The 25888-nt window shown below is 45.9% G+C and overlaps 1 protein-coding gene across 4 annotated transcripts in view; it reads left to right on the forward strand.

Annotated features, from left to right (window-relative positions):
• Window positions 1-25888, forward strand: part of Sash1 (SAM and SH3 domain containing 1) — a 305306-nt gene that overhangs the window by 254782 nt on the left and 24636 nt on the right. For 3 of the 4 annotated variants that reach the window (XM_085688475.2, XM_085688482.2, XM_048425571.3), the window contains exons 9-10: window positions 18476-18608; window positions 22237-22583. In XM_085688475.2, coding sequence (XP_085544601.2) covers window positions 18476-18608; window positions 22237-22583 — 480 coding nt within the window. Of the gene's footprint in view, window positions 1-12886; window positions 13409-18475; window positions 18609-22236; window positions 22584-25888 lie in introns of those variants that run through there. The other variant, XM_048425572.3, reaches the window with a different exon arrangement.

Consider the following 25888-nt stretch of genomic DNA (forward strand, 5'->3'; position numbering starts at 1 on the left):
GTCCATGTTGAAGTATTTAAAAGGGGCTCTGGCTAAGAATTTAATTCTATTCCTTCTTAAACAGCTGAATGTTTACTTAAATATTTTTCTTTTAATTTATTTTAGCAATTTTTTTCCCTGTTTGCCTCCTCCCAGGTAGAAGGTTATAGGAATTGCCATTTGGGGCTGTCACTTTTGTGCCTCCAAGGTCAGCTTACCTTCTTGTTAAGAACACATTTAAGAGACATGGCTCAGCAGTTCAGAGCCTGTGCTATTCCTCCAGAGGTCCCAAGTTCAGTTCCCAGCGCCTACTTCCAGTTAGTGGCTACTGCCTGTACCCCAGCTCCAGGGGATCTGACGCCCTCTTCTGGCCTCTCTAGGTGTGTGCATAGGTCTCACACACACACACACACACACACACACACACACACACACAAAGACTCACTCATTCACGTAAATAAAAATGAGTGTAGGAAGCAATTTAATTAGTCAAGTTAATGTTTAGTTAATAAGTTATGTTCTCAATTATGTAGTTATTATGATCTAAGTCTTAGTAAATAATTGACTTTATAACACCGCAGAGCTGATGGATACGAGTTGAAGAATTGGGTTTGGTGTTTGCACGCTAAGGAAGGATGCTTGTGTTGAAATACTCTTCCTAAAATTGTCAAGCTCTGTATCTGAATGTGTTATTTAAGTCATTTCAAATAGATTAGAATGTGCAAACCAAGTTAAAGCCATGGCGGTGATGAAGTAGAAGGACTTGTGGAGTGTTGCAAACCTGTATGATGTAAGTGCTTTGGTGGCTTCACATTGTGTAAAATGTTCTAGAAAAAATTGGAATTGTGTTTCTGAGGCCGGGGTTGTAGGGTGAAGAATCTGTTGTGAAGTCCATTGTCTTGGGAAGCGAGTCATCCTGTCAGAGCTAACACTCCCACATTTGAGGAGATTTAGGGTCTGAGTCGGGAGATATCTATGTACAGAAACGTTGCAGTGTTGGGACGCGGGCGTTGTGATTCCTCACATCCGGGAATTCGTCTCTCCCTAGCCTTTCATTCCAGCTATAAATGTGACTGCTAACCTGGGTTGAGGTTCAGGAGAGCCATGTGGGTGGACTGTTCCCAAAATTTGAGCAACAAGGAGACAAAGTGCCACGCGGCCTCTTCTGATGACCCCTATTTTAAGTGTCAACGGAAGACTCTCAAGGAAGGTCCACACTAAAATACGCCCTCGGTGTATTATGTTTGGGGTGGGACCTGTGAAGGCTTTGGAAACGTTCTAAAATTATAAGCCACAGAATTTCAGTGGCTGGGTTTAACTCAGGTGGTTTCGTTGCTTTTTTTGTATGTAGCGCCAAGGATAGAAGCCCAGACCTTCTGCATGCTTAGCAAACACTCTGCCCGCGTGTCAGCCCTGGCAGCCCACGAGACAGACTTTTCAAGGTCATTTCATGGGCCCCATTAACAGGCATTGTCGTTAAGCTGGAAGAATCAGGCTTGATGTTGTGAGGGGGAGTCCATGCTGCAGCTTTCTGGGACAGCATTAGCTATTTCAGTGTGTGCTATAGGAAGCTAGGTGTGGCATACCAGGTTGGTAGCAAATGGCCTGATTCTGCTTTGGAAAAGGAATGGCTAACAATGTACCCACACTATACCACCGGCTGCCTGGAGTGTATTTTTAAGACTATGGGGGGAACAGAGTGATAACATTTTATATGCACACACAGTGCCCTTTTTATAGTCTACAGTCTGCCCTTGAATCGAATTCTGGACTGACTCTCTTCTCCTCTTCCTCTCCTTCCTCTCATGGGCTTAGTTTGTCTTTTTTGAGATGGGAGGGGTTTATGTTGCTCTGGCATGTCCTCAACTGAGTCCTCAACTCCTGAGATCAAGCAACCCTCCTGCCTCACCTCCCAAGTATCTTTGCAACAGGTGTGTGCCTGTAACATGAGAGGGCCGGGCCTGCTTGTTTGTATTTTCTGTCCTGCCCGACCCCCCAGCTGTTTAGTCCCAAAGTAAAATCACACATGAGATCTCTATAAGTTATAATGCTGATTGGCCCGTTAGGTCAGGCTTCTTACTGGCTAACTCTCACATCTTGATTAACCCATTATTCTGATCTATTTTAGCCATGTGGCTCAGTACCTTTTTCAGTGGGGCAGCTCACATCCTGCTGCTTGGGTGACCTGGGCAGGAGTGGGAGGAATCAACTTCCTCCTCCCCAGAATTCTCCTGCTCTCCTTGCATCATTTCCACTTCCTGTCTGGTTTTCCCGCCTACACCTCCTGCCTGACCAATCAGCGTTTTATTTAAAACATGATTGACAGAATACAGATAATTCTCCCGCACCATGTGCCCTCTTGCCTAACTTCTAACTGGGCTATTTTTTAATGTGTTTGTTTTTTATTATGTTGATTTTTATTTTTTATTTTTTACCAGAGAGAACTAAGTTAACGTTTGTCAGAAATGTGATTTTTATATTCAAAAGTATTCAAAGAAAATCATGAACCAATGTCATGGGCTTCATCAGCTTGGGAAATAAGACTCAAAAGGGAACTCTGTGTGACAGCATTTAAATTTACACAGTCTCCCTCCTATAAGTAATCCTCTGTTGAAAACTATATAATTTTGATATTTTCCCCAATGTGGTTTGTTAATGAATATTTATTGGACTCATAAATGATGCATAAAGATCCACACGTATCACAGCGTCAGAGCTGGCAATCCAGGACCCATTTCCTCCAAGAAAATGGCTGACTCTGTTTCCATGGTCTTCCCTTACATTGTTTTACTTTATGAGGAGGTCATTTAAGAGAGGCTAGATCCAAGGTGTAAATATCACTTGGGTATCCAAGTGTCTCTACTTTGCCTTTGTGTTTCTTTGCCATGGCAACTTCTGCCTAACTCTTGCTTCAGCCCCAAAAGACTCAAATTAGCACAGTGCTTTGTACCTTATGGCTAGGAAATGGCTCTAATATTGAAGCTTTAGGGTTAAATTAGTTGGACTTGAACATGGGGCGATCGGGCCTATGCGTCAGTTCTCAATGTTACTTATGTCACACACATTACAAAAGATGAATGTGCCCATTTCACTTGCAGTATGAAAAGAAGAAAGAGAATCAAGACCCGACAATAATTCCCAGAGGCCATTTGAGTCCAACTGGTGCAGGCATCCCCCATTCTTTGAAGTGCTGGGGTTGAACCCTGGACCTTGCACATGCTGGGCAAGAATGCTACTATTGACCCTCTTTCCAGCTCAGCAGGTCTTTGTGCCTTGCTGAGTTATATTGTTCCTTGGGTAATTAGCCCTCCTCGGAATCTTTCTAAATGTAACTATGTTTAAAAAAGACAAAAACACCAGTCAGTGGTGGCCCACACCTTTAATCCCAACACTGGGGAGGCAGAGGCAGGCGGATCTTTGTGAGTTCCAGGCCAGCCTGGTCTATAAGAGCTAGTTCCAGGACAGGCACTGAAGCTACACAGAGAAACTCTGTCTTGAAAAACAAAACAAAAACAAACAAACAAATAAAAACCCAAACAAGCAAACAAACGAAAAAGGACAACAGCAATAAAAAGAAGAATCGTTACTGATTCTGGTCTTTTAATACATCCTCAAAGCTTTTAGAAGATTACGCTGCCTTTCACGAATAATTTCAGTAAAATTTCATTTTGTTTAACTGAGTGAGACAATATAGGAAGAACTACTACCCTGTGTTTTATCAGTGGCTTTGGAACCAAAGTGATAGCCAAATAGGACCTTTTAAATTCCTAATGTAGAAGAAATAGCTCCCTCAGTTTCCAGTTTAGATCAGAAATGGGAGGTAAGAGCAATCCAGTGGGAAAACACACCTGTGAAGTATTTTCATTATTTATTTACCCATGAAGCGGGGAGGGAGGGAAGGAAAGAGAGAAAGGAGAGAGAGAGAGAGAGAGAGGGGGAGAGGAAGAGGGAGAGGGAGAGAGAACGAACAAGTGTGTGTATAGTGCCATGGTGGCTATGCACAGGTCAGAGAACAACTTTCAGGAAGTTGGTTCTTACCTTCCCCCTTGTAAGCAGAGTCTCTCTTTGTGCTCCTGCACCGTGTGGTACCTCAGACCCACCGGCCCCAGAGCTTCCTGGTGATCCTCCGGTCTCTGCCCTCCCATCCTGCTGTAAGAGTGTGGGATTGCAGATACAAGTCCCCACCTCTAGCTTTTTATGTGGGTTGTAAGCATTGAGCTCGCATCTTCTGACTTATGTGGTTAGAACTTTAACTGGCTGTGCTACCTACCTACCGCTGTAGTGAGAGGTTTTTGGAAAATTAAGAATTTGCTCCAAACTCAAGTGGTTGTAAGCTGAGAGTGGTGGCTGAGATGACTTCCTGTTGTTCATTCCCTACTTCCTGTTGTTTACTCAACAATGTCCCCTCCCATTCCCAGTCTTCTCCCTGGGACCAGGGCCAAAGGCTGAGGCATGCATTTCATGAGTCCCTTAAGATCGCCATGAAGAAATAAAGTTAGTCAGAAAGGAGGTGCTTGCCTCGGCCGCCTCTGGCAGCCTGCATTCACCCAGCGTGGGAGCAGGGCTGGGTAAACTCAGACGTTCCATTCCTCAGACGTGGGTCCCCATCCTGTTCCCTGCCTGCTCTGCCTCTGTGGCAGATCAGCCGGTCCTCTCGACCCTTGTGAGGGCTCATGGCATGCAGCAATAAATTCCCAGTGGATGTCATCCTTTGCTACTCCATGGGGAGATCATCTGTCCTTTGCATTGGCTGTCATTCTTGAAATGCCCGAGTCCCCCCACAAAATGCTATTTTTGTACATGCCACCACATGTACATGTCAGTAGCATAGCTGGAAAAAGCTTCCCATGCGAGCGCCTGCTGACTCGGCGCCGCTCTCACCGGACACGTGCGCGGCTGGTCTTCTGCCACGGCACGTTTTGCTCTGTCCGTGGATTTAGGAGAAGCGCTGGCCTGACTTTGGTGCCACTAGCGAAGAGGGAAGCTCTGTGGAAGTGATCGTACAGGTGGCTGGATTGAGCGTACGGTATGGCTGCCTCACATCTGGAGGGCATCCTCATCACAGCGAGACCCATCAATGAAGTCGGACGCTCTGCAAACTATCCAGGGGCTTGGTTTTCATCTGTGCAGTTACGGGAAGTTGGCAGCAGGGCCTGTGGACCCTCCTCAGTGTATCAAGAGCTACGTGAATAGAAATAAAATACAAGGTGCCCCCGTGTGACGTAATCTAAGGGTATCTATTTTAGAAGAGACTTTAGCTTGACAGCCTTTTAATACAATTTGGTCTGTTGCTTCTCTTATCAGGTTAAAACCTATAAAATTAGAGCTACAGATATCTTTTGACCTATGAAATGTAGATTCTTTTGTCTGGCCTAATACGTGACTACCAAATGAGATGTATCACATTTTTTTCCACTGGCTGATTATATCTGAGTGCAGATATCATCTAATTTGGGTCAGAGTTCGGCTCTTTGATTTGCACTTCTTTACTTTGCTGGAGGGAGCAACCCCCGGGAGTCTGAAGAGAAAGAGGATGTCCGTCATTGTCTAGTGTTATAGATTCGTCACATCTCTGTCCTTCATTAAGCCATTTGCACCCGTGCCAAGCCTTATTTATTGGGCCACAAGGCCTTCTTGTGGTTCCTGAACAGGATCCAATGAGCTGGATCGAGAGCCAGCTCACTGAAGTCATGGGCCGCCCATCGCTTGTTTATAGTGTGTTTGAACTCTGTCATCACAGTTTCCCATTATACCCAAACTCTCAGAACTACAGTCAGCTGCAGACAATGACACTCATTTGGAAAGGAAAGCTAAATAAATAAAATTGTGTGGGTGCCGGGGATTGAACCCAGGGCTTTGAATAGGGAAGCGGTATTTAACACACCCAAATTCTAATTCCACAGAATAGTAGCCATTGAAAGTATCCCTCTGTTCTCTTCTGTGCCCCACTTTCTCCTCTTAATGCTGCACCACACCCTCTCATGTGCCGATGTATAAAGCTAAGAGCACAGCATAATTGATTCCTAAAACTATGTGATTTATCTCCTGCCCAGTTGCCCATTTGACCCAGTCTGTAGATGAAAGAGCGCCATCTGGAGTGTTCCTCTAACAGCCCACAGGGCAAATGTTTATTGAGGCTCTACCATGCGGCAGTCCTTATACACAGTGACCTTGTGGTTGGGAAAAGGAGACAGGCAAATGGGTAGCATGGTGTGGATTAGGGGGAATACACCTATAGATGCCAGGCGCATGCAGGAAGGCCATTGCACCCTTAGAAGCCTCGCCAGCAAGGGTCACTGATACTGAGCAGATCTCCAGGTAATAAAGAAAAGTGGGTGTCAGGTGAAGGGAGCCATGGGGTTCAATTTGTAGAGCTAGGTAGATATTCAGGCGTGGTAGTAGGAGAAAAATGAGCTTATATGTTATGAAGTCTTTTCTCTTCGTTTGCATTTTGACTACCAGGGCATACATTCTGTCCTCGGTTCCTTGCTATTAACAAATGCATTCTGTAACAGGTTTTAATCTTTTGTTTCCTTATGTCTGTTACTTTTAAATTTGTATTATCTGTGCATGTCCTCTTTGAGGTCTTAGTTTAATTAAATACATGACCTTATTAAATTACTTAAAGTGATTTTAATGTATATGTTTGGAAGTTCATCTACATATAAGTCTGTGCCATGTGTGTGCCTGGTACCCAAGGAGGCCAGAAGAGGGCATCAGATCCCTTGAAACTGGAATTATAGACAGTTGATAGCTGCCACACAGATGCTGAGAACTGAACCTGGGTTCTCTGTGGTAGGAGCAAGGGCCCTTTACTGCCCAGCTGTCGCTGCAGCCCCTTAAATTATTTTACATGGTAAAACAACTGGACTTTCCCTCTGGCTCTGCTATTGTCTCCTGGTAAAGATAAAAGATCAAAAAATTTCAAAGCTCTCGAGCTCCCTCTCCCTACCCATTTCCTTTCTCCTACGTGCCATATCTTGGGTTTTGGTTGAGTGACTGTCAGTCATGCTGTGGTGGCTCTAGTCATGTTCCCTACTTGTGCTGATGCGAAGAATATCACTGTTTGACTGTGTGCCGTGCTGTGTAACAGTCGATGTTCCCCTGCCACACCCCCAGCTGAGGTCTTTATTGTGTGGTCCATTTGTGTTCCTTGTTGCTGTAATGGTGATGGACAGGCCAGAGAAGTGATGGAATGTGATCTTCATTGAGATCCCTGTGCCGTGCCTTCTCTCTCCGGAGACTACATTAAATGTGGCTTGTCACAGTTCATGCAGGTGGGTTCATGGCAGCAGAGCCACCCTGCCTTCAATTCACATCTTCAGTTCTAGAGGTTTAACATTGATCAGGTAGCTTCGTTATCGACTTTCCGTCTTTCTCACACTGATTCCCCGTTCCATTTCCAATGTTCCTCAGTCAGGGCAGATAAAGGAGTTGTGAATTTTGTTTCTCTCCAGATTTGTGGTTGTGACAGAATTCTCTGCCACTTGCTAGTCTGGTTTTGAAAAAGTGGGCAAGAACTTTTGGTAGTTTGTTTCTTACCTTGAGCATGCAGTGTGTAAGTGGTAATGCGTGTTCCTTTCTTTGGCTGTTGGTAGTGCAGTATCTTGCTGAGTTTTAGTTATAGTTTTGGCAAAGGAGGCCATTGTTCTGTTTATTGTTGTGAGCAGGCCATCCACTGGTCCAGTGTTTATCAGTTATGTCCTGATGGCTTTGCTAATTCAGTGACTACCACCAACATCCTGAATGATAATGATTTTTGTTGTTGTTTTTGTTTGGTTTTTTTTGTTTTGCTTTTTAGATAGGCATTCAGCCTGAATCCTTTAGCTTATAACTTGAGTCAAAGTTACTTCTTATTAATTCAATAGACAAACCCCAAATTATGGTAAGGATATATATAAAGTGACTTCAGGAGTGACATCAGCTCACCTGCTAGCCTGGTGACATAGGTGGGTGTCCAAACCCTCCCTTCTGTGGCCACTAGATTCCTTGGGTTTTCTGTATTTCTGCATCATTGTGTGCTGGACAGAATTGTTAGACAGCTGTCCTGAGAAGTCACTGTGCATGACCCATGAGTCACTAGTTCGAGATGCCAAAGTTAATGTGACTTTGCAACACACCCAGTCCCCGAGGAGACTTACCACTTCGGGAATGAGCAGAGGACTTTCCAGTGCCTATGTGATTGCCCTACTTGGCAGGGCGGCTCTGAGTCAGCCTTAGCCATGGCACAGAGCTGTATGAGAGCCCGGGGCACTTGGGAATGAGGAGAGTGGGTTTTGCTCGAATCTTTAGGGTGCTTCACATCATTGGTGTGCATTGGATGTACCCCCAGCCTCTCACAAGGGAAGTGTACTGCTGCTGCGGATTCTCCTGCTTCTTCTTGTTACGATCACTGTGACCTTAGGCTATTGCATATAAACGGTCTCCTGACCTGTGGACAGGATGACATTGTACAGAAATGTCACCCAAAACGTTACATATGGAAAGGACGTCAGTCCTCACAATGCCTCCTTCCCACCCACAGCGGAGGGAGAGGAGCATTATCTGTGCATCCAGGGACACTGTGGATTTGGAGTGGGTGGTCTTTTGCACCCATGGTCTCCCTAGACTCGGTGACTCTTGAGCTCTGTTTTTTCCTCCTCCTTTGGGAGAAAGGAGGTAGCAACATTGTTCTGGGGACGCTTAAAAGTAATTCCATGTTCTTGAGTTTAGGAAACAGACTAGATATGCTGTGGAAGGTAACGTCCATTTGTGTTCCTCTGGGCCCTGTATTAATTTTTAAGGTTTTTAAAAAGAATTGTGTGCTGACAGTCCTTTCCCCCTAGGGGATGGTAATATTACCTCAGTTCCCACATACTTTTTCCAAATAAAAGTCTCCTGTAATTATCTTCTCTTCTTCTGCCTCCTCCTGCTCTTTTCCCTCTTTCCTGAAGTTTGGCGACAACTAGTTAATTTTGAAGCTGCCAGGGCGATTATTTCAGTGGTGCACGGCACCTTTGGGAGGCGAATGGAATCTCGTCGTTTTTTCCCATCTGCTGACAAAATCCTCCTAATTTCAGAGGGCAATGATGTCACCCTTTAACAAGCAAAATATTTCTTACTAAACAGATGGGTCTCCTTGCCTGACTTCTTTGTAATACAGCAGGGTGCGGGGCACAATGTGCACCACGGTTTATGTAGCTGTGTACTTTAAATTGAACAGGATTGCTCTAAACTCAGGGAGACTAATTTTTTTTTTTTTTGTAAACACAAAGATTACCTTGATGACAGTGACTCAAAGGTCCCTGCCATTACTGAACATGGCTCAGTCCTTGAGTGTTGGGAAAATCTCACGTGTACCCAGGCAGAGGCAGGATAATGCCCTAAGGTAGGAAGGGATCCTAAGTGCATGGCTTCTTGGACCATGGAGGGAGACCAGTCATGGTGGAGAGATGATGAAATCCAGCTTGGAGAAAGGGAGGGTGGAGGCTGTGGTTGATTGGTGTCACATGCTGTTTATAAAGTGACATCAGCTGAACTCTGTGTCCAGCTAGATAGGCGAGCATCCAAGGTCAGAGAAGGAAGTGCCATCTCAACACTGACCTCTAGGTCATGTGGGAACACGGATGTGCCCCCTCCCAACCCGGAAGAAGTATACTAAAGCATATCTCAGTTTTCCTACCCAAGGGAGCACCTTACCGTGCGCAGATCTCCTTTGTGTCTCAGGGATGACGCCGGCACTCCTGGCCTGTGTTAATCATGTTTCAGAACTTCCTGTGCGCTTTTCTGCCCTGTGCTTTCTCTCTTGTAATGTTTGTAAGTTCTGGGGCTGCTCCTTAGTCATGTTGGCACTTCTTGCCCTTCTGAATGGCTTCAGTCAGTTCATCCATTCATTCGCTCATTAATTAATTAATTAATTAATTCATTCCAGTGAAGAAATACCTAAGTAGTATCAAGACAGATTTGATTTTTATTTATCCCAGTGGAAAGCATATTCTTGGGACTCGCAATAGTGAGGAATATAGTTAAGACAACACTTTCTTCAGAGCAAGTTGTAATGTGTGTCAAAAGTTTTGCAGATGTACACATTTTTAAAGCCCATTCATTCTAAAATCTAATCATCAGTTCGAAGAAAAAGACCGTGTTAAACATGTTACTGCATTTGCCACAGTATTCACCCGAGTTGGTGTATGTTGGAGACCTTCAAATGTCCGACGATAGGCACTGTGCTGAAGTAAATCCAACATGTTTCTATGATGGAATGCTGTTGCAATATTTTGATGTCTTTTCTTGGTAGAGTGTTTGTTGACATGGGAAAATTTTCTGTGCATGCTTAAGAAGTGGGTTTTGGATCAGTTTGAGTAGCATACGTGGGGGAGGGCCAGGGTTTCTCTAAAGAAAACCACAGGAGGCAGCAGAGGGAAGGGGTGGGGTCCTCCTCACTGACAGAGTAAAGTGACGGTCACTGGTATTGTATATTTATAATTGTGACCACACAGCTCTAAATTCATGGCAAGGCCTTGCAGCCTGTCTTAAGACCTAAAAAATAGCATAGAATTCAGGTGTTCTGATGTGCATTGGAGCCAGTTTGCACACCTGCTGTGTTCAGGTAGGTTCAAGTCTACTGTTGAGAGAACAGGACTGTCTGCCTTCTTTTTCCAGAACCAAACATTTCCTCGGGCCACTTTAGCCAGTCTGTTTCTCAGATGTTTGACCTGATGTGTGGTAAAGGCTGAGAGCTGAGGCCTGGGGTTGAGGAGTCTAAACATCTTTATTCCTTGTGAATTGCATAATATTTATTGAGGGTTTGCAATAGGTAGCCACTCTGGTAATTGATTGCTGTGAACAGGCTCCATGCATTCAGGTCAGGAGACTACTAGCCCAGGCCCATGTCCCTAGAGAGTTTCTCTCCTGTCTTACCCATGTTGAGTCCCACATGGAGCCCAACATTATTTCTATAAATGCCAGGCTTGCCCTCTGAGAGGTGGGGCAGAGGTGTAGAAAGCAATGTGTGAAGTCAGCTCTCTTGCTCTTCCCTTAGAAGAGGAAGCAGGCCGTGGGTGGGTTGGTGCGTGTGTTGGGAGGGGAGTCAGAAAGCTGTCATCGCTCTGCCCTCTTCGCTGTGTCTTCGTCAATGCAAGCTGAGAAAGTGTTCTATCCATCCTGGGCTTCCCGCTCTGCCAGGTAGCAGCCTTCCTACACAAGGAGACGTCTGTCTTTCCAGGAGGGAAGTTAGTGCACGTGCCTAAGGTGAGCCACCCTTCCCAGTGATGGAAGGGGATCTGAACCCATGCTTGCTGAGTGTCGGAGTCCTGGCTCCTAAACTCACCCCACCTTCCCGGCATCTTAGCATCCTGTGCCACCTAAGCCTCATTGGCACTGTGCTTTATGGCTGTGTGTCATGCTAGCTTTATGGCTCTTCCTTGGGCCTTGCTGTGCCTATCGCACTGAAAAGAGCCATTTGTAAGAATAAAATGGGCTCTGATGGAACGCCAGTCAGTAACAAATAGAAGAGGAAGAGGTAACAAGCATTAAAAAGAAGGAGGAGAAAGGAAGGGAGGGAGGGAGGGAGGGAGGAAGGAAGGAAGGAAGGACATTCTAAGATAAATGTCTTCAAACCTAAGTTGCATTTAGGAATCCCAGGACCATCGTAGGGTAAGATTACACACTTTGAAATGAAAATCAGCTTGTTGATACTAGAGGCAAAACCCTTAAGTAGAGAGCACACGGGGCAGGCCCATGGGGTCCCACTTCATGCCCAGTCCTTTCTACTTGAGAAAAGGGCCATGGCTGAACTTTATGGAATGAGGGAGTGGTGTTTGCTAAATGCCAGAGTTGATAGTACTTCAGTCAAAACCCACCTGCCACAGCTTGTGCTGTGTGTGGCCCTGAAATGCCAGTGATGAGCGGTGAAGCCCAGAGTGTGGGGGGATTGGCTTGTGATACAGGGAGCTGGACAATACAAGGACGCTATGGCGAATCCTTGTGGGAGGAAGATGAGGAAGTTTCATAAAAGTAGAAGAGAGCCTTCTGGGGCTGAAGATGAGGTGGGCATGAGGTTGATTCATTTCTGGCTAAAGAAGGAAGTCTCTGGCAGGGCAGCAAAGAAAATCAGGTGAGGTACCCAGCAAAGTGGGAAGATGGCCTGCAGTCCGATGCACTAACCGGAGACCCTGGACAAAACACGGCCTTCCGCTTGTGAGCTTTGGGTCTCAAATCTGTTTATTTTTATCTTTTATTTTTCACTTAAGCAAGCCCTGGACTTCCTCCAAAAAGACCCTCTGCTATTTTAAGGAGGCAGTAGTGGGCACTCACTGGGGAGCTCCAGGCTTCCAGGTGCTTTATATATCTGTTGTATATAAAGAGCCTATAAAGAGATGGACGAGAAGGAGCCACACGATGGAAGGGAGTGCTAGGCATGAACAGTGCAGGCTGCACAGTGGGGACAAATGACCTCACTGAGTGGAGTTAGCCATGGAAAGACAGATGGGAACTGCACCACACGTCACGGAGGCTTTTTTACACGAGTTTTCAGTTCTGTCTTGTTTAGCCGATGTTCTGTTTAAATAACAGCCTGTGCCTGGTGCTCCCCAGAGAACCCCCAAGAGAATGAAGTGATCATCTTGTGTCATGGTCCTCAGGCTCCCTGTGCTGGAATGCACGGGAACTCAGCTGCCCTGAAATGACCGGTGAAACAATTTGGAAAGACAGTTTTAGAAGTTTTGGGGAAGGGGAAATAGCCTACATTTACTCTGGCAGTTAAAACGGGAGTGGGGGAGTAGAAAGGGGGGAGAACTCAGGGAGAAACCACAACCATAAACCTTACAATAGTAGTTTCAAAAATAGCCCTGGAAAGGTGACTACTTTGGATTGAGACCACTCCCTTCAGGGAACGTTTGGAGCCGCATCTGCAAAAGCAGTCTGTTTGAGAGTTCAGTCACTCAGAAGGGTTCGTCCTCTGTCCTGGATTCGCTCAGATTCTCGCGTTCTTTCTTTCTTTCTCTGGAATTCCATAGACAGTAATTAAGGAACTGGAGGCCAGCAGGAGGTCAGGGAGCCTTCCTCAGTGAAAACAGGGATTGTTGGCCGTGCACAACACTCCCTTTTTTCCTTGTGGTGAATAGGAGATTTGCTTAGAGCTGATGACTTATGCCTTTCTTACAAGTTATCCAGTTAGCAAGCAACTGGGGAATCGGGCAGCAGGCAGAGAGAGGCTAATTGAATCCAGTCAGTGTCCTGGTGCTCTTCTTCGGATGCTGGGCTGTGACTGGGAGAGCCTGCCCGATCATGTAACTGCAGAGAACATGTTCGCAGGAGTGCCTGGTCCGACTTGGAGATTGCAGGATTGACAAAGGATCAAGAGTGAGATTTGCTCCGAGTTGGGAGGGGGAAAGGGTACCTACTGCACCTTTGCAAAGCTGCCCCATACGCCTGCTAAATGCCGAAGCCGGTAAGTTGACGAATGCTTTTTGTGCGTGTGTGTGAAAGGGAAACTTTTCTGTTGTTTCAAGAAAACTGCTTTCTGCCCGCTCCTGCCTAGGATGCAGCTTCCTTGGCTCCCTAAGTTTCTCTAGATCTGTCTATCTCCCCTCGCTGCTTCCCTACCTTCCCACCCAGCGGGATCACCAAGTTACCGTACATAACTCTTGGAGAATACTAAATATTATTTTGAAAATATGAAAGAATGAGCAAGCCCGGGCTGGATCCACTCTGCTGCCAGTTGGGCTGACTCTGTGTGAAGGGCTTAAATCCAAACAGCGTTCAGCATCACTTTCAATAAGCCTACGATTAATTGGCTTCCTTCTAGAATTATTGCAGCGACAGCTTGACTGTAGCAAGTTGACATGTATACGACTTCTTATGGACTGGGTGCAAACAAAACTATTGTGTGATTTTCTCAAGCAATTGTATTTGCAATTGAAAAGTGCTTCTTAGAAAAGCTTCTATATTGAATGATGCTGTGAAGCTCGGATGGGGAGATACAGAGACTTCGCCTGGATTTTCTGACTGTTGACTGTGACAGCGTGTCTTGGATTTGGAGGGTTGTTAACTGTGACAGCGTGTCTCGGATTTGGAGGGTTGTTAACTGTGACAGTATGTCTCGGATTTGGAGCCGGGAGGCAAGTTGTAACCCTGTGCTCAGGATGGTCGCATGTGCTTCTCCCTAAGGATCTGGTTGCTCATTGCAAGTATGGATTGGCGTTTATTCCAGCACATCCGTTGCTACCGCACCACTGAATTTTTGAAAACCACATATTCTGTACATCACAGATGTAAGAGATGTTTGCTATAAGGCTCAGTGAAGTATCTGCTTCAGGCGGCAAATGACAGGCTTAGGATGAGCGGTGAGGGGATGTTTGTAGAGGGCGCCAGCGCACGGATCTTCTTAGTTACAGATGTGATTAATTTTGCTCCCCTTTCCCAATCATCATGCGTGCAGTGTGTTATCAAAAGTTCTCCACGCTGGCTCCCTGGCTTTTCCCATTAGTGCATCACAGATGTGTCAAAAGATGCACTTGTTCCAAGAGAAGCTGGGGAGAAAGGAGGCTCCACCCTCTTGTCCGTGCCAAATGGCCCCATAGACTCCTCACTCAGTGCCTGGCTGGCGAAGGGTGTGCTATCTCTTTAAAGCAGCTATACTTTTGTGCCTTGGCTTGGTCAATTTGTTATGGTTTAAAACTGTGGAGCCAGCTGTCTGCAATCTGATGTCATGTTGCTATGGAAACCAGAAATGAAACACTTAAGCATTCACCACAGAATTACTACATATAGCATTAGCCAAAGTAATTAAAAGTTGAGCCATATGGGCTTTCTGGTGGAAAAAATCTACAGCGGAAAGCTTAGGGATGGAATGTTTCTGTTTACAATGCTGCACAGGCACTTTGCATAGCTTCTGGTGGAGTCGTGGTGTGTCCCCGTCTGCGTGGTTTGTCCCTCTCTGCGTGGTGTGGGATGGGGTGGATAAAGCTGATGGGCGTCGTCCTCTTGTCTGTCAGGTGGTCCAGCTGAACGTTACTTTCGTGAACTTTAATAAACTAACTCAGAGGTGCAGGGGTGCAGCGATGGGAAAATGTTTGAGTATGTGTGAACATATGCTTTTAGGTTTTTGTTTATATACAAATTATTTATATGCCAAGTAGAAAGCCTTTCTAGTCTACAAACCTCTTTTAGGTAGGAAAGTTTTGGGGTTTTTTTTTTTTTTGTTTTGTTTTTTTGCCCCAAATACTTAATAGTATTTATTTTCTGCCTATCAAGACAGTCTAAAAAATACTTGTGCTTTAAAATTCTATGTACATATTTTTAGTGGTTCTTAATTTTAAAAGTTCTTAAATTCCCTTTATGATAGCCAATTTTCAAAATAAAAGGCTCACTGCATTTATATATGTAATATACATCTATATTAAAAATATAATATGTGGCTTTCAACATTTAGAAAGAAACACGTGGTTATTTGAAAAACAACAGTGAAGAATTTATTACTCAGTTTAAAAGAAATGCAGTCACTTGTGTCTTTATATTAAAACAGCTGGAGAGATTTTTTTTTAAAGACTAATATGTCCTAAGTTTCTTCCCTGGGACTCAAGAGGAATCCAGAAGTTGACCCTCCTCATCAATAAAAATTGTCTTAAAGACTCCCCAGGCTGACAACAGAGGAATCTTTTAATTAAAAAGATAAAATGCACAAGTATACATTTCTTCCGTGGCTCTCCGTGTCAGCCTGCCTAGGGCCCAAAGCATGGCAGGCAGAGGAAGTCCCTGGTTGCCGTGGCTTGCGATTTGTCAGTGGCCGACACCTCCAGAACCTCCACTGACTTAGAAAAGTAGAAATGCCATCAGTTTAATGTTCTCTAGAGCTCATGTTCCTCAGAGAATAGGTGCGACATGTGAGGGAGATTGAGGAAGTACTTGAACTGTTCTTCTCCACAAAGAACGTAGGCCCAGGGAAGGAAGGTCTGGGAGGAAATGCTGACTTTCGGTCTTGTGTCCTGATGTGACTATTTTTCTTTCTCCCTGGAAAGTTCACGCAAATGTACCTTTTCTATGCATGGTTTGCATCTCTGTGGAAGAGTTTTGTGTTACTGATTTCTGTCTGCCATTCCTTTCCGTGCACTCTTAGGCGAGCCCTCCCCAAGACACAACCCTCCAGCAGCCACTGCCAACAAACTAGCTCCAGAGCGCATTTGCATCATTCAGTATAGCTTCCCATCTTTTACGTACAAACAATTGGTGCTTACTCCAACCTTGACCTGACTCTGGAGTTTATAATGTCAAGGCTGGATACCTAGCCTGGTTTTGTCTGTTTGTTGTTGTTGTTGTTGTTGTTGTTGTTGTTGTTTGAATATCCAGAGGCCTTGTGTGATATAAGGTTAACTTTTCTGCTTGGATTGCTGGCACTTGAACTGAATGGGAGGATGCGGTATTTTGAAACATTTGCACGAATTTGGTGCACTGTGGGTTACTGAGGTGCTCGTGACCCAGAATGAGGGTAACCAAGTTCTCATGCCTCTGGTTGGCCACTCTGACCATTTCGCTTCATGACACGTCAACAATTCAACAAAGTAGAAATGAAATTTAAACCAGATGGTATTATTTTGTATTTGAAGCTAAACTTACTATTTTAACTCTTTTTTTTTTTAACCCAACTGTTCAACTAAGTGCATTAACCCTAATTGTTTAACATAATTGCCCCTTTTCCTTACTGAGATGGGGGAGAGGGGTTCCATTTTCCTTCTAGTCTGCCAAGTAGATAGTGGGCAACTTTTTTATTTTTTTAAAGATTTGTTTATTTTTATTTTATGTGCATTGGTGTTTTGCTTGCATGTATGTCTGTAGGAGGCGACCAGATTCCCTGGAAATGGGGTTATAGACAGTTGTGAACTCCATGTGGGTGCTGGGGATTGAACCCCGGTCCTCTGGGAGAGCAACCAGTGATGCTCTCAACCGCTGAGCCGGCTCTCCAACCCAACAGTAGACGACTTTAATTGTGACTCTGCAGGCATTATTTTCCTAGGAATTTTACAGGAGGTGGACATAGATTCAAACACGCTTCACAGACAGGAACACTGAGGCATATTCCAGTCTGATGATTTGCTTAGGTAGTCGACTGGAGTAAAGTTCAGAGGCGCCAATGCTGGGATCTCCAAGGCAAGGAGGTGGCAGAACATGGGTCAAGTTTATCCAGGAGAGAATACTGTTGTACTGAGAGAAATACCCGTGCACTCCCAGCATGCACCATTTCTAAACAATCCATATGGTCTCCACCCTCTTCTTTTGTGCCCTTCTCTACCAACACTGATTGACCTATTTTAGGGCCTATGAAATTGCGATTCGGGAGAACTTTTCTTGGGGAAAGTCCCCTCCTTGGTCTTGAATTGGAGATGTGGTTTGTTCTGTGTTGTTGGGGGTGGGGTGGGGTGTGTAGAGTCGTCTGTCTCCCTGAGAACTGCACCGAGGATATGCAGGGATGCTGTTGTCAAGATGGGCAGGACTAGCTGGACCCACTCATTGGTTGCACCGAGTATGGCGAGGCTGGGGTGCTTCCAAGAGGCCCTAGCGCCCGGCCGGGTAGTGCAGCATGCCACACGGTGCTCCGGTGGGAAACTTCACATTTCCAACAGATACAGTGGAAGAAGCTGCATACTGAATGTTGGAATGGACTTGGAAATGAAGCCCTCATTCCGTTCACAAGGAAAGGATTGTTTTTAGCCTGGACCACTGCTGTGGAGAGAGAATTTTTTTCCCCTCTCTGTAATGTTTGATACTTGAGGGAAAACAGCTGGGCCGGAGCACACTTGAGTCGCTGCAGAATGGAATGGGATGCTGGGGAATATGGACCGTACTGTATGGCTGTAAAGGTCAGCTTTTTCCCTTGTCTCTCTGGAGGAATGCGGGCCTGTCCTCAGCCTTGCCTCAGAAGGAGCTGGGGCAGTGGCAGGGACGGCTGTGATGTGGCAGGCAGTTCTGACAAAAAGGAAAGAAAGTTTTCCCTCCTTTCTTTCTTTTCATTCTTTTTATCCCCTTCATTGCTTCCCCTTTTCTGCCTCCTGGTTTTGATTTGGGGTGGGGGTGGGGTGCTGGAAAAAGTCAACAAAATTTTGGTTTGGAGAAGTGGTTGATGACCACGTTCTGCAGCAAGTCCCAGTGGGCCAGACAGAGGAGAGCCTGGCCCAAACCACAGCAGTGTAACTGGAATTACAGGGCCAGCTCAAGGAGAAAGTCCTGCTGGACTTGGCTTGAAAGACACAAGGAGCGGGATGGACAGATACCCCCATGGTAGTTCGTGTCAATGCCACGAATGTGTACTTTATCCCTAGGATTGAGTCTGCGGAATTAGGCCATCTAAGGGTATGCGGGATTTTATAAACCTGTTGGGCAGATTTGTTGATGTCCCAGGTTTGGCGGTGAAGCTGCAGATACTTGGCCTTGACTGAGAGGCCAGCTGTGCCAGCCATGCCAGCCGGGAGGCCACAGCTCCGGAGCAATTAACTGATTAACCATTCCTCTGTTTCTTGGCCAGTCAAGAGAACAATCGGATGATGAGTCGGAGGAGTCGGTGAAGTTTAAGAGGTTACACAAGCTGGTAAACTCGACCCGAAGAGTCAGGAAGAAACTGATCAGGGTGGAAGAAATGAAAAAGCCCAACACTGAAGGTAAGAAAACCAAACCAAACAAAACAGAAAACAAAAATCGGGGGCGGGGGCAGGAAACCCCACCCTGGTTCTTTCAAAAGAAACCACTTGGGGTTGGATGTTCAGTAGAAACAGAATATGAATTCAAGTAGGAAACAAACCGAGCTCTGGCTGAGGCTGACAGCTGTCTCTGTGCCAGTAGGGCAATGCTCAGTGTTGTGGAATGAAGGATCCTGGTGTCAAGTATTTTGGGCGCTTAGTAATTCCAGTGTGACAGAGATGGGAAATGGCTAGGGTCTGACGATAAAATCCGAAGGTGTGGTCCAGCTTTAATTATGAGCTTCTGGTGCCGTATATGATAACCCTGTATGTTCTCAGCATAAGCCTTTCTTCCATAGGGGACTGGCGTTTGTAATGCAATGGGTCTCATGCAAATTGGATACACCGTGCATCTGTCTTGCAAAGCCACCTGACAATCAAGGCTCTTAATATCCCTTCAAAGCCTCGGGGCTGCTTTGTTCTTCCAGGAAACAATCTCAAATCTCTATTCAAAGGGACTTTGAGGACCTTCAGTTCGAAGGGGATCTTAAGAGCTGACTGGAAAGATGAAACGCCAACAGAGGCATCAACTGGGGCTCAGCAGAACAACTAGTAACCTTTGAGTTACAGTTACGATTGTTCAAATTAGAACCCTGTTCATTTTCACTCTTAGTAGTATGCATAAACAATATAAAAATCTACCCCAAAAAGATCAAATAAAAGCTTAATATTCCCGAATACAGCTGCATACAGCAAAAGGTCTTTAATCCCAGCAATCCTGAGCCAGAGAGAGGAGCACTATGGGCTACATGGTGGCACCCACCTGTCAGATTTTCTTGTTTATAAAATGACTTTCCAGGTACATCCTGACATAGCAGCCCTGGAGAGTATTAAACACAGGCCATGCGTTCCTGTTGTCTGCCCACTTCTGTGTGTTGGCCATAGATGTAGAGATGTTAGCCCTGCCACAGTGCATAAGCACGTCTAAGCCAGTACGGAACCATTGGCTTCTGCGTGATGGCTTTTAGCAAACAAGGAAGCCTCAAGTGTCTCTTTGTATTAGCACTTAGAGTAAAAGACCAATAGCTGAAGACCAGAACTTGTGCAAATCCGTGTCCCTGCATTATGTGATCCTCCACCCTCCTGCCAGAAGCCCCTTTCCTGGGTCTTCTGATCTCAGCTGCATTAAGATAAAGGCCGCCGTGCAGCAGGTTGCACATTGTGCAGGGGCAGAGCTCACCTGGGCCTCCACTTCTGCAATAGCAAAGCGGTTCCTTTTGATCCGCAGAGGACGGGAGAAGGCTGTATTCAGGGAGTCGAAGGTCAGGGCTGGGTTTGGGGGCTGCCCCTCAGACACAGACAGGAAACCTCGCTCTGCACGGGCCTGCTCACAAAGGCTGACACAGCCTCTTGGGAGGCATTTCCACGGTCGGCTCAAAGCGCCTTAGCAGGCGCTGCCTTCCCAGGCTAAGGCTGCACATGTCACAGACATGTGTGTCCCAGATAGTGCCAGGCCCAGCTGTGACGGAGATGCTTAAAGTGCTGATGACTATTCTGGAAACGCTCCAGAAGATATGTGAACCACTGATGAGTGGCAGGTCCTTAGAGCACTGGGTAAAGCCCACTGGGACCCCAGGGAGCCCTTCAGGACTGTGTTACTTAGAAGTCTCAGGGATCTGTGCCACCTGGAGGGCATAACATGGCCGTGTTTGTTCGTAGCGGGGCTACCTCTGCCACCAGGCTGGCTTCCAGTCTTAGCCCAGTTGCTTCTTTCTGGAAGCAGGGCAAAATCTTTTGAAGTAACTCTGTTGACTTGGGAAGACGTAAATACCATTAGCCTCTAAACTTATCAGAGCATCTGGAGGAGGGAGCAGGACGCAGCCCTCACATTTGAGCACTGCCTGTGGTCTGGCTGAATCCTGACTGAGCCTGGACCGGGCATCACACTCTCTCAATAGATCCCCAAACAGCTCTTCAGTGACTCCGGAACTGGGCATCATTTTGATTTCTTCTTCTTCACTTGTCCTTCTGTCTCTACCGCCCACTTCCCCACATGGATGTGGAGTCGGTCTTAAGTGGTTCATGGCCGAATTCTTCTGTAACGATTATCCGTCCAATTAGGAAAGGTAGCCTTTCTTAGAAACTTCTGGAAATGGGTGTCATTTTTACCACCCTCCCTCTCTCTCCCTGACACTTAACCAGTCATTGGCACCTTTGTCCCAGCTGGATTGTATAGCGTTTCCCCTTCTGTTCCAGGGAACTTTGTATTTTTTTCCTCTCTCGGCTGTTCAGCTGGTGAAAAGCTGCAAGGCTCCAATGTTTCCTTCTAATTGAGGGATGCAGCCAGTTGGGATCACTACACCCACAGTTTGACCTACTTCCTCCGTCACATCTGTTCATATAACACATGCAGAAAAGAACTTGGCTCTCCTGCCAGCACATCCAGGCCTTTCCATTGGGCTGCTCCACAGGGCTTGGCTCGCTACCTGGCCCCAGAGAGAACTTCAAGGCCTGGAAGCCTGGGCCCGAGTGGAACACTTAGTGAGCTGCTTGCGTGTCAGGGCCCTTAAATGCCCTTGCTGTTTCCTCCAGGGCTGGGTGGATGGGACTCTCTGGCTGGAATCACTCAGTTCCTCTGGCCTTTTGTATTTGGCTAGTCAACTGGAGAGCATTTGTCAATCACATTTGCATATATAACCCTTTCTGGTGTTTTCTCCACCCAAACTCTCTTGGAGATTTAATCACTTAAATGGCATATGTACTAATAAAAAAAAATCGTTGTCCGCCACATGGCATTCATCACACTCCAACTATAAAAGCCACTAGAGCCGACCTAAAGGAGAGCCTTTGGGGATGGGGAGGGCGGAGCCTCGCTTCTGGAGAATGCACCTACAAGCTGGGTGCCAATTATCTTGAAATGCTAACATATAGCACAGCAATGACGGGCCTTGGTTTTGTAAATGGCATTTTTAATAGGTCAGGGAAGATGTTGGCCTACAAACTTGTTCTGAAGAAGAATAAAAGATGTCCTACATTTCCCCTACCTACTTTAGTAATGCTGGGGTTTGAATGCATAGTCTCACACATGCGAAAGCTGAACAAGGCCTCTGCATTTGAGCTATAGCCCCATCCCTCTTTTGGTTTGGTTTGGTTTTAGGAATCAGGGTCACATTAAATTAGGCTGGCCTTGAACTCTGTATTTAGCCAGGGATGACACTGGACTCCTGATCCTCCTGCCTCCGCCTCCCAAGTGCTCAGCTTATAGTCAGGAGTAGAAATACTTTTATTTTTGAGTCTCGTTAAGTTGATGGGGTTGGTCTTGAACTTGCCATTCTACGTCTTCCCTGTATCTGGGATTACTGGCCTGTGCTGCCAGATCCAGCATCTCACAAATGTTGAATGTTAAGCTTCCTTACAACCATACAATGCAGTTTGATGAGCTTCTTTGTTGCATGTGCCTTGACATATGGGTCGCGTTTATGAAGAAGGTCTTAGTGTAGGCAGGGCGAACATGACTGTTAGCTATGTGAGCTAACTTGTGTTTTCCAGGGATGGACAAAGGTCTGTGGGACACCCATTCACAGGAGACCCTGTGTTCATGCCCTTCCAGGTGGAGAGGAAAATGTGTTTGAAAATCCGCCCGCCCTGGACGAGAGGTCCGCACTCTACTCTGGAGTGCACAAAAAGCCATTTTTCTATGATGGCTCCTCTGAGAAACCTCCGGAAGATGATTCAGAGTCTCTCACCCCATCTCCATCATCTAGCAGCCTGGATACTTGGGGAGCTGGCCGGAAGTTGGTCAAAACATTCAGCAAAGGAGAAAGTCGGAGCCTGATTAAGCCCCCTAAGAAGATGGGGACATTCTTCTCCTATCCAGAAGAAGAGAAGGCCCAGAAAGTGTCCCGCTCCCTCACAGAGGGGGAAATGAAGAAAGGTCTTGGGTCCTTGAGTCATGGGGTAAGTACGGATGGTGTTTTCTTCTATGACAACCATCGGCGTAGGCACCACTTTCTGGTGTCCTTGGAGGAGGTGCAGAGTGTCCGCAAGCAAATCCGCTTGAAGAAAACGGATGCTAATTACTCCTGTTCCAGAACTTTTCTCTGCCAGCGTCCCTCCAGAAAAGGAGTCAATGGCACCACCTGTGACCTGCTGCCCCGGCAGAAGCCCAAGGGGGGCGGCGGCTGCGGCTTCCCTGGCAGGAGGGGCCGAGGGCGTACCTCGGTCAGCGAGTTCAATATCACCTACGTGGTGGAGCGGAGTCTCTACAGCCACCTGAACCTGACCCAGCTAGTGCGTCCTGCCTCAGACAGGACGCTGAGCAAGGCTGAGAAGCAGGACCTGAGGCGGTGCTTGCTGGAGGAGGATGAGGAGGCAAAGAGGAAGTGGGCTGCCACGGTGGACCGCTGTACTAAAAGGGTTCTCTTGAGAATCCACCAGAAGTCCGTGAGTCGCCAGGATGGTCGTGAGGAAGGCCTTGTCATTTCCGTGATGTGCAGTCAAGCATTATGACCTCTCTTCTTGCCAAAGCGTCTTCCTTCATCTCTTCGGGGTCCATTCCACCGTCACTTCCGATCTCTAGACCTTCTTTCTTTAGTAATGCCTTTCCTCTAATTTCCATCTGCCCTCTGGCCAGCTGAAGCTCTTTGATTTTTTTTTTTTTAACTGAAACTAAACCTTGAAGCTAATCGTCTAGGGTTCAGGAGTGGGCTCTGGCTACCTTCTAAGAGTGGCTGTCTTCATGCCCAGCCATCTTGTCATAGGACCTCAAAGCTGATTCGAAGCAGAAGGGACACTAAACCCCGAAAGAGCTGTTTCTTTGTCAGTTACTGAAAACAATAGGAAGGAACTGATGGAAAGTCTGCCATCACCATTGTCAAGTACATTTCTTTGATTAGGAGGGCCAGCCAGAAAGTTCTTGCATCTAAAAGAGAAAAAAAAAAATCAATTAAAGCCCCTTTGTTTTACTGAAACTAATTCAGTATTTTTGCCTTTTTTTTTTAAACGAAGTGATTAGCATGTAGTAATGTCCTCAGCGGCCACACAGACTCTTGTGCATAGGAAAGTAAAGTGCTTTCTTATAGGGTGACTTCAAATAAAAGGTTTTCGTTTTTCAGTTTTCATCCTGGAGGGCCGGCGAAGCCTCGCTCAACTTTTCCTTTCAGAGAGTGACTTAGTTCGAACTTGAGAGTATAGATATTCTCCCCCGGGATTCCCACCTAACTTGGAGTCTGCACAATGGCCCATGTAAAAGGGGACAGAGCGAGGCGGAGCTGGCACCGCTGTGCTCTGGCACCTTGCTTAATCCTCCCAGGGCTGCTGGCCCAGAGCCCCTTTGAAAGGTCTGAAAGAACCTCTGGAGGAGAATAGGCTCCACGGTCGCTTTTCCCAGGGTTCCTCCACGATCATGAATAGGATGCTCTTGTCCAGAACTGTATAACTGTGATTTAAATTCATGCAATCGAGTTCTGCTTTTGTGAAAACGAAGACGGATTGGCCACTGCCATCCTTCAAATGCCCTCCTCTGCTTCTCAGAGAATCTGCGGGTCTTTCCTCGCTTTGGAGTTTTGAAAATAATTCCCATGTGTGTTGACTTCCGTCCTAGATTTTATTTTCTGTCTTTTCCCACTCTTGTGCGCCTTACAACACTTTTTATACTATCAGTCTGTTGGGAAAACTTTCCTTCTGTCTTTCTGTATCTTGGCAACCATGTTTTGGTTTTTCTCTGTTTTGTTTTGTTTTAATATCAGAATTTTCTTGGCTACTCATTCCTTCAGCTTCTGGTGTACTCTGCCCTCCATATCTTTTGTAAAGCACTGGTCTTGGTGTCAGAGTTGAGCCCAGCTCATCTGCCTGCTTGCCTCCGGACATCAGCGCTACTCACTAACGATGGCACTGTGAACTAGGATACTTTTAATACGCTAAGAGCTTAAGACAGACAGGACTGGGCATTTTTAATATCTTCTAAGCAATATATTCAGGGCTGAATTAGAAATCTGCCTAGTTGCTCTTATAAGTACAATCATATAATTAGAAAAATTTAACATTCTCATTATTCAGAAAACATAGGATAAAGGTCAATGTTTCAACAGTAGAAAGAGATGGATGGGTTTTTTGTTTGTTTGTTTGGTTGGTTGATTTTGTTATTCTGGTTCTGGGGCACGAACCCACAGCCTCGCCTCCTGCATGCTAAGCTCTATCGCTGGTCTTACACCCTCTGAGCCTTGCTTCTTTCCCCTGAAATGCTCCTTTCCATTCTCTTTGTTGTAGACACTTCCTTCACGTTACCCCCAAAGTGCACAGTTTGCTTTGATCATCAACCTTGATCTTTTTGTCCTTCAGAGATGCCATACTTGCTTGACGAAACCTCAGGGAAATGATAACGCTTTGGATTCATTGGAAACAGTCATGTGTCTTGCTTTTAATTTTTATCCATTCAATTTTTTTTTTGTTTGGGAAAACAGACATGCATGACATTTTGGAATCTTGTCCCTTTTTTAAATTCAATCCCCTTCCAAACATGTTCTCAGCTGCATGCCCATCCCATTGGCTCACTCACCTCATCCCAAGCATCATCCAAAAGAGATTTTATAATTATCTGTACGAGAGATGAATGAGCTCAAAATATTTTGCTTATGCTCCATTTATGCAGATCAGCAGAGTTCAAAGTTTGTTTTCCTTTCCTTCCGTTGTTTTTATAATCCGCTTTTCCCTCCTGAAGGAGCGCTGCTTTGAGAACTGGTGACCTCACGAGAAGTGAGAACATCCTCCACGCAGTGCTCAGGGCTTGTTAGCCCTCCGCTGATGAAGAATCTGATTCTGCTGTCTGAACCCATCGCTTGGAGAGATTTTTAGCTGGGGAGTCTGAAAACCGGCCCATTCGTTAAGCCCTTTATTTTAGGCATAAATGCATACAGCAGGCACATGAAAACCCAAATAAGCTTCTAATTTATTACAGTCATCATTTCCACATAAATGCCTTGTGAGTTATTTCCCATGCATCAGAGAAAGCGTGCTGGGCCCCAGGGTTGAGGGAGATGTTGTCATTTAAAGCAGGGACGTGCGAAAGTCATAAAGTGATCAGGCATCTGGGCGCCATCCCCTGTCTGTGAAGCCCTGAGTCACAGGAAAGGAACTAGAATAAAGTCCCTGCTTTTGCAGAACTGAGAGAAAACATTTGGCACCATAAGCTACGAGGGGAAAGTTAATGTTAAAAATTTGCCTTGAGAGGTGGCCATCATAGTGTTTCCCAATTAGGTGAGCTG

This window comes from Myodes glareolus, chromosome 1, assembly GCF_982192425.1.
Source record: "Myodes glareolus chromosome 1, mMyoGla1.1, whole genome shotgun sequence".
Lineage (NCBI taxonomy): Eukaryota > Metazoa > Chordata > Mammalia > Rodentia > Cricetidae > Myodes > Myodes glareolus.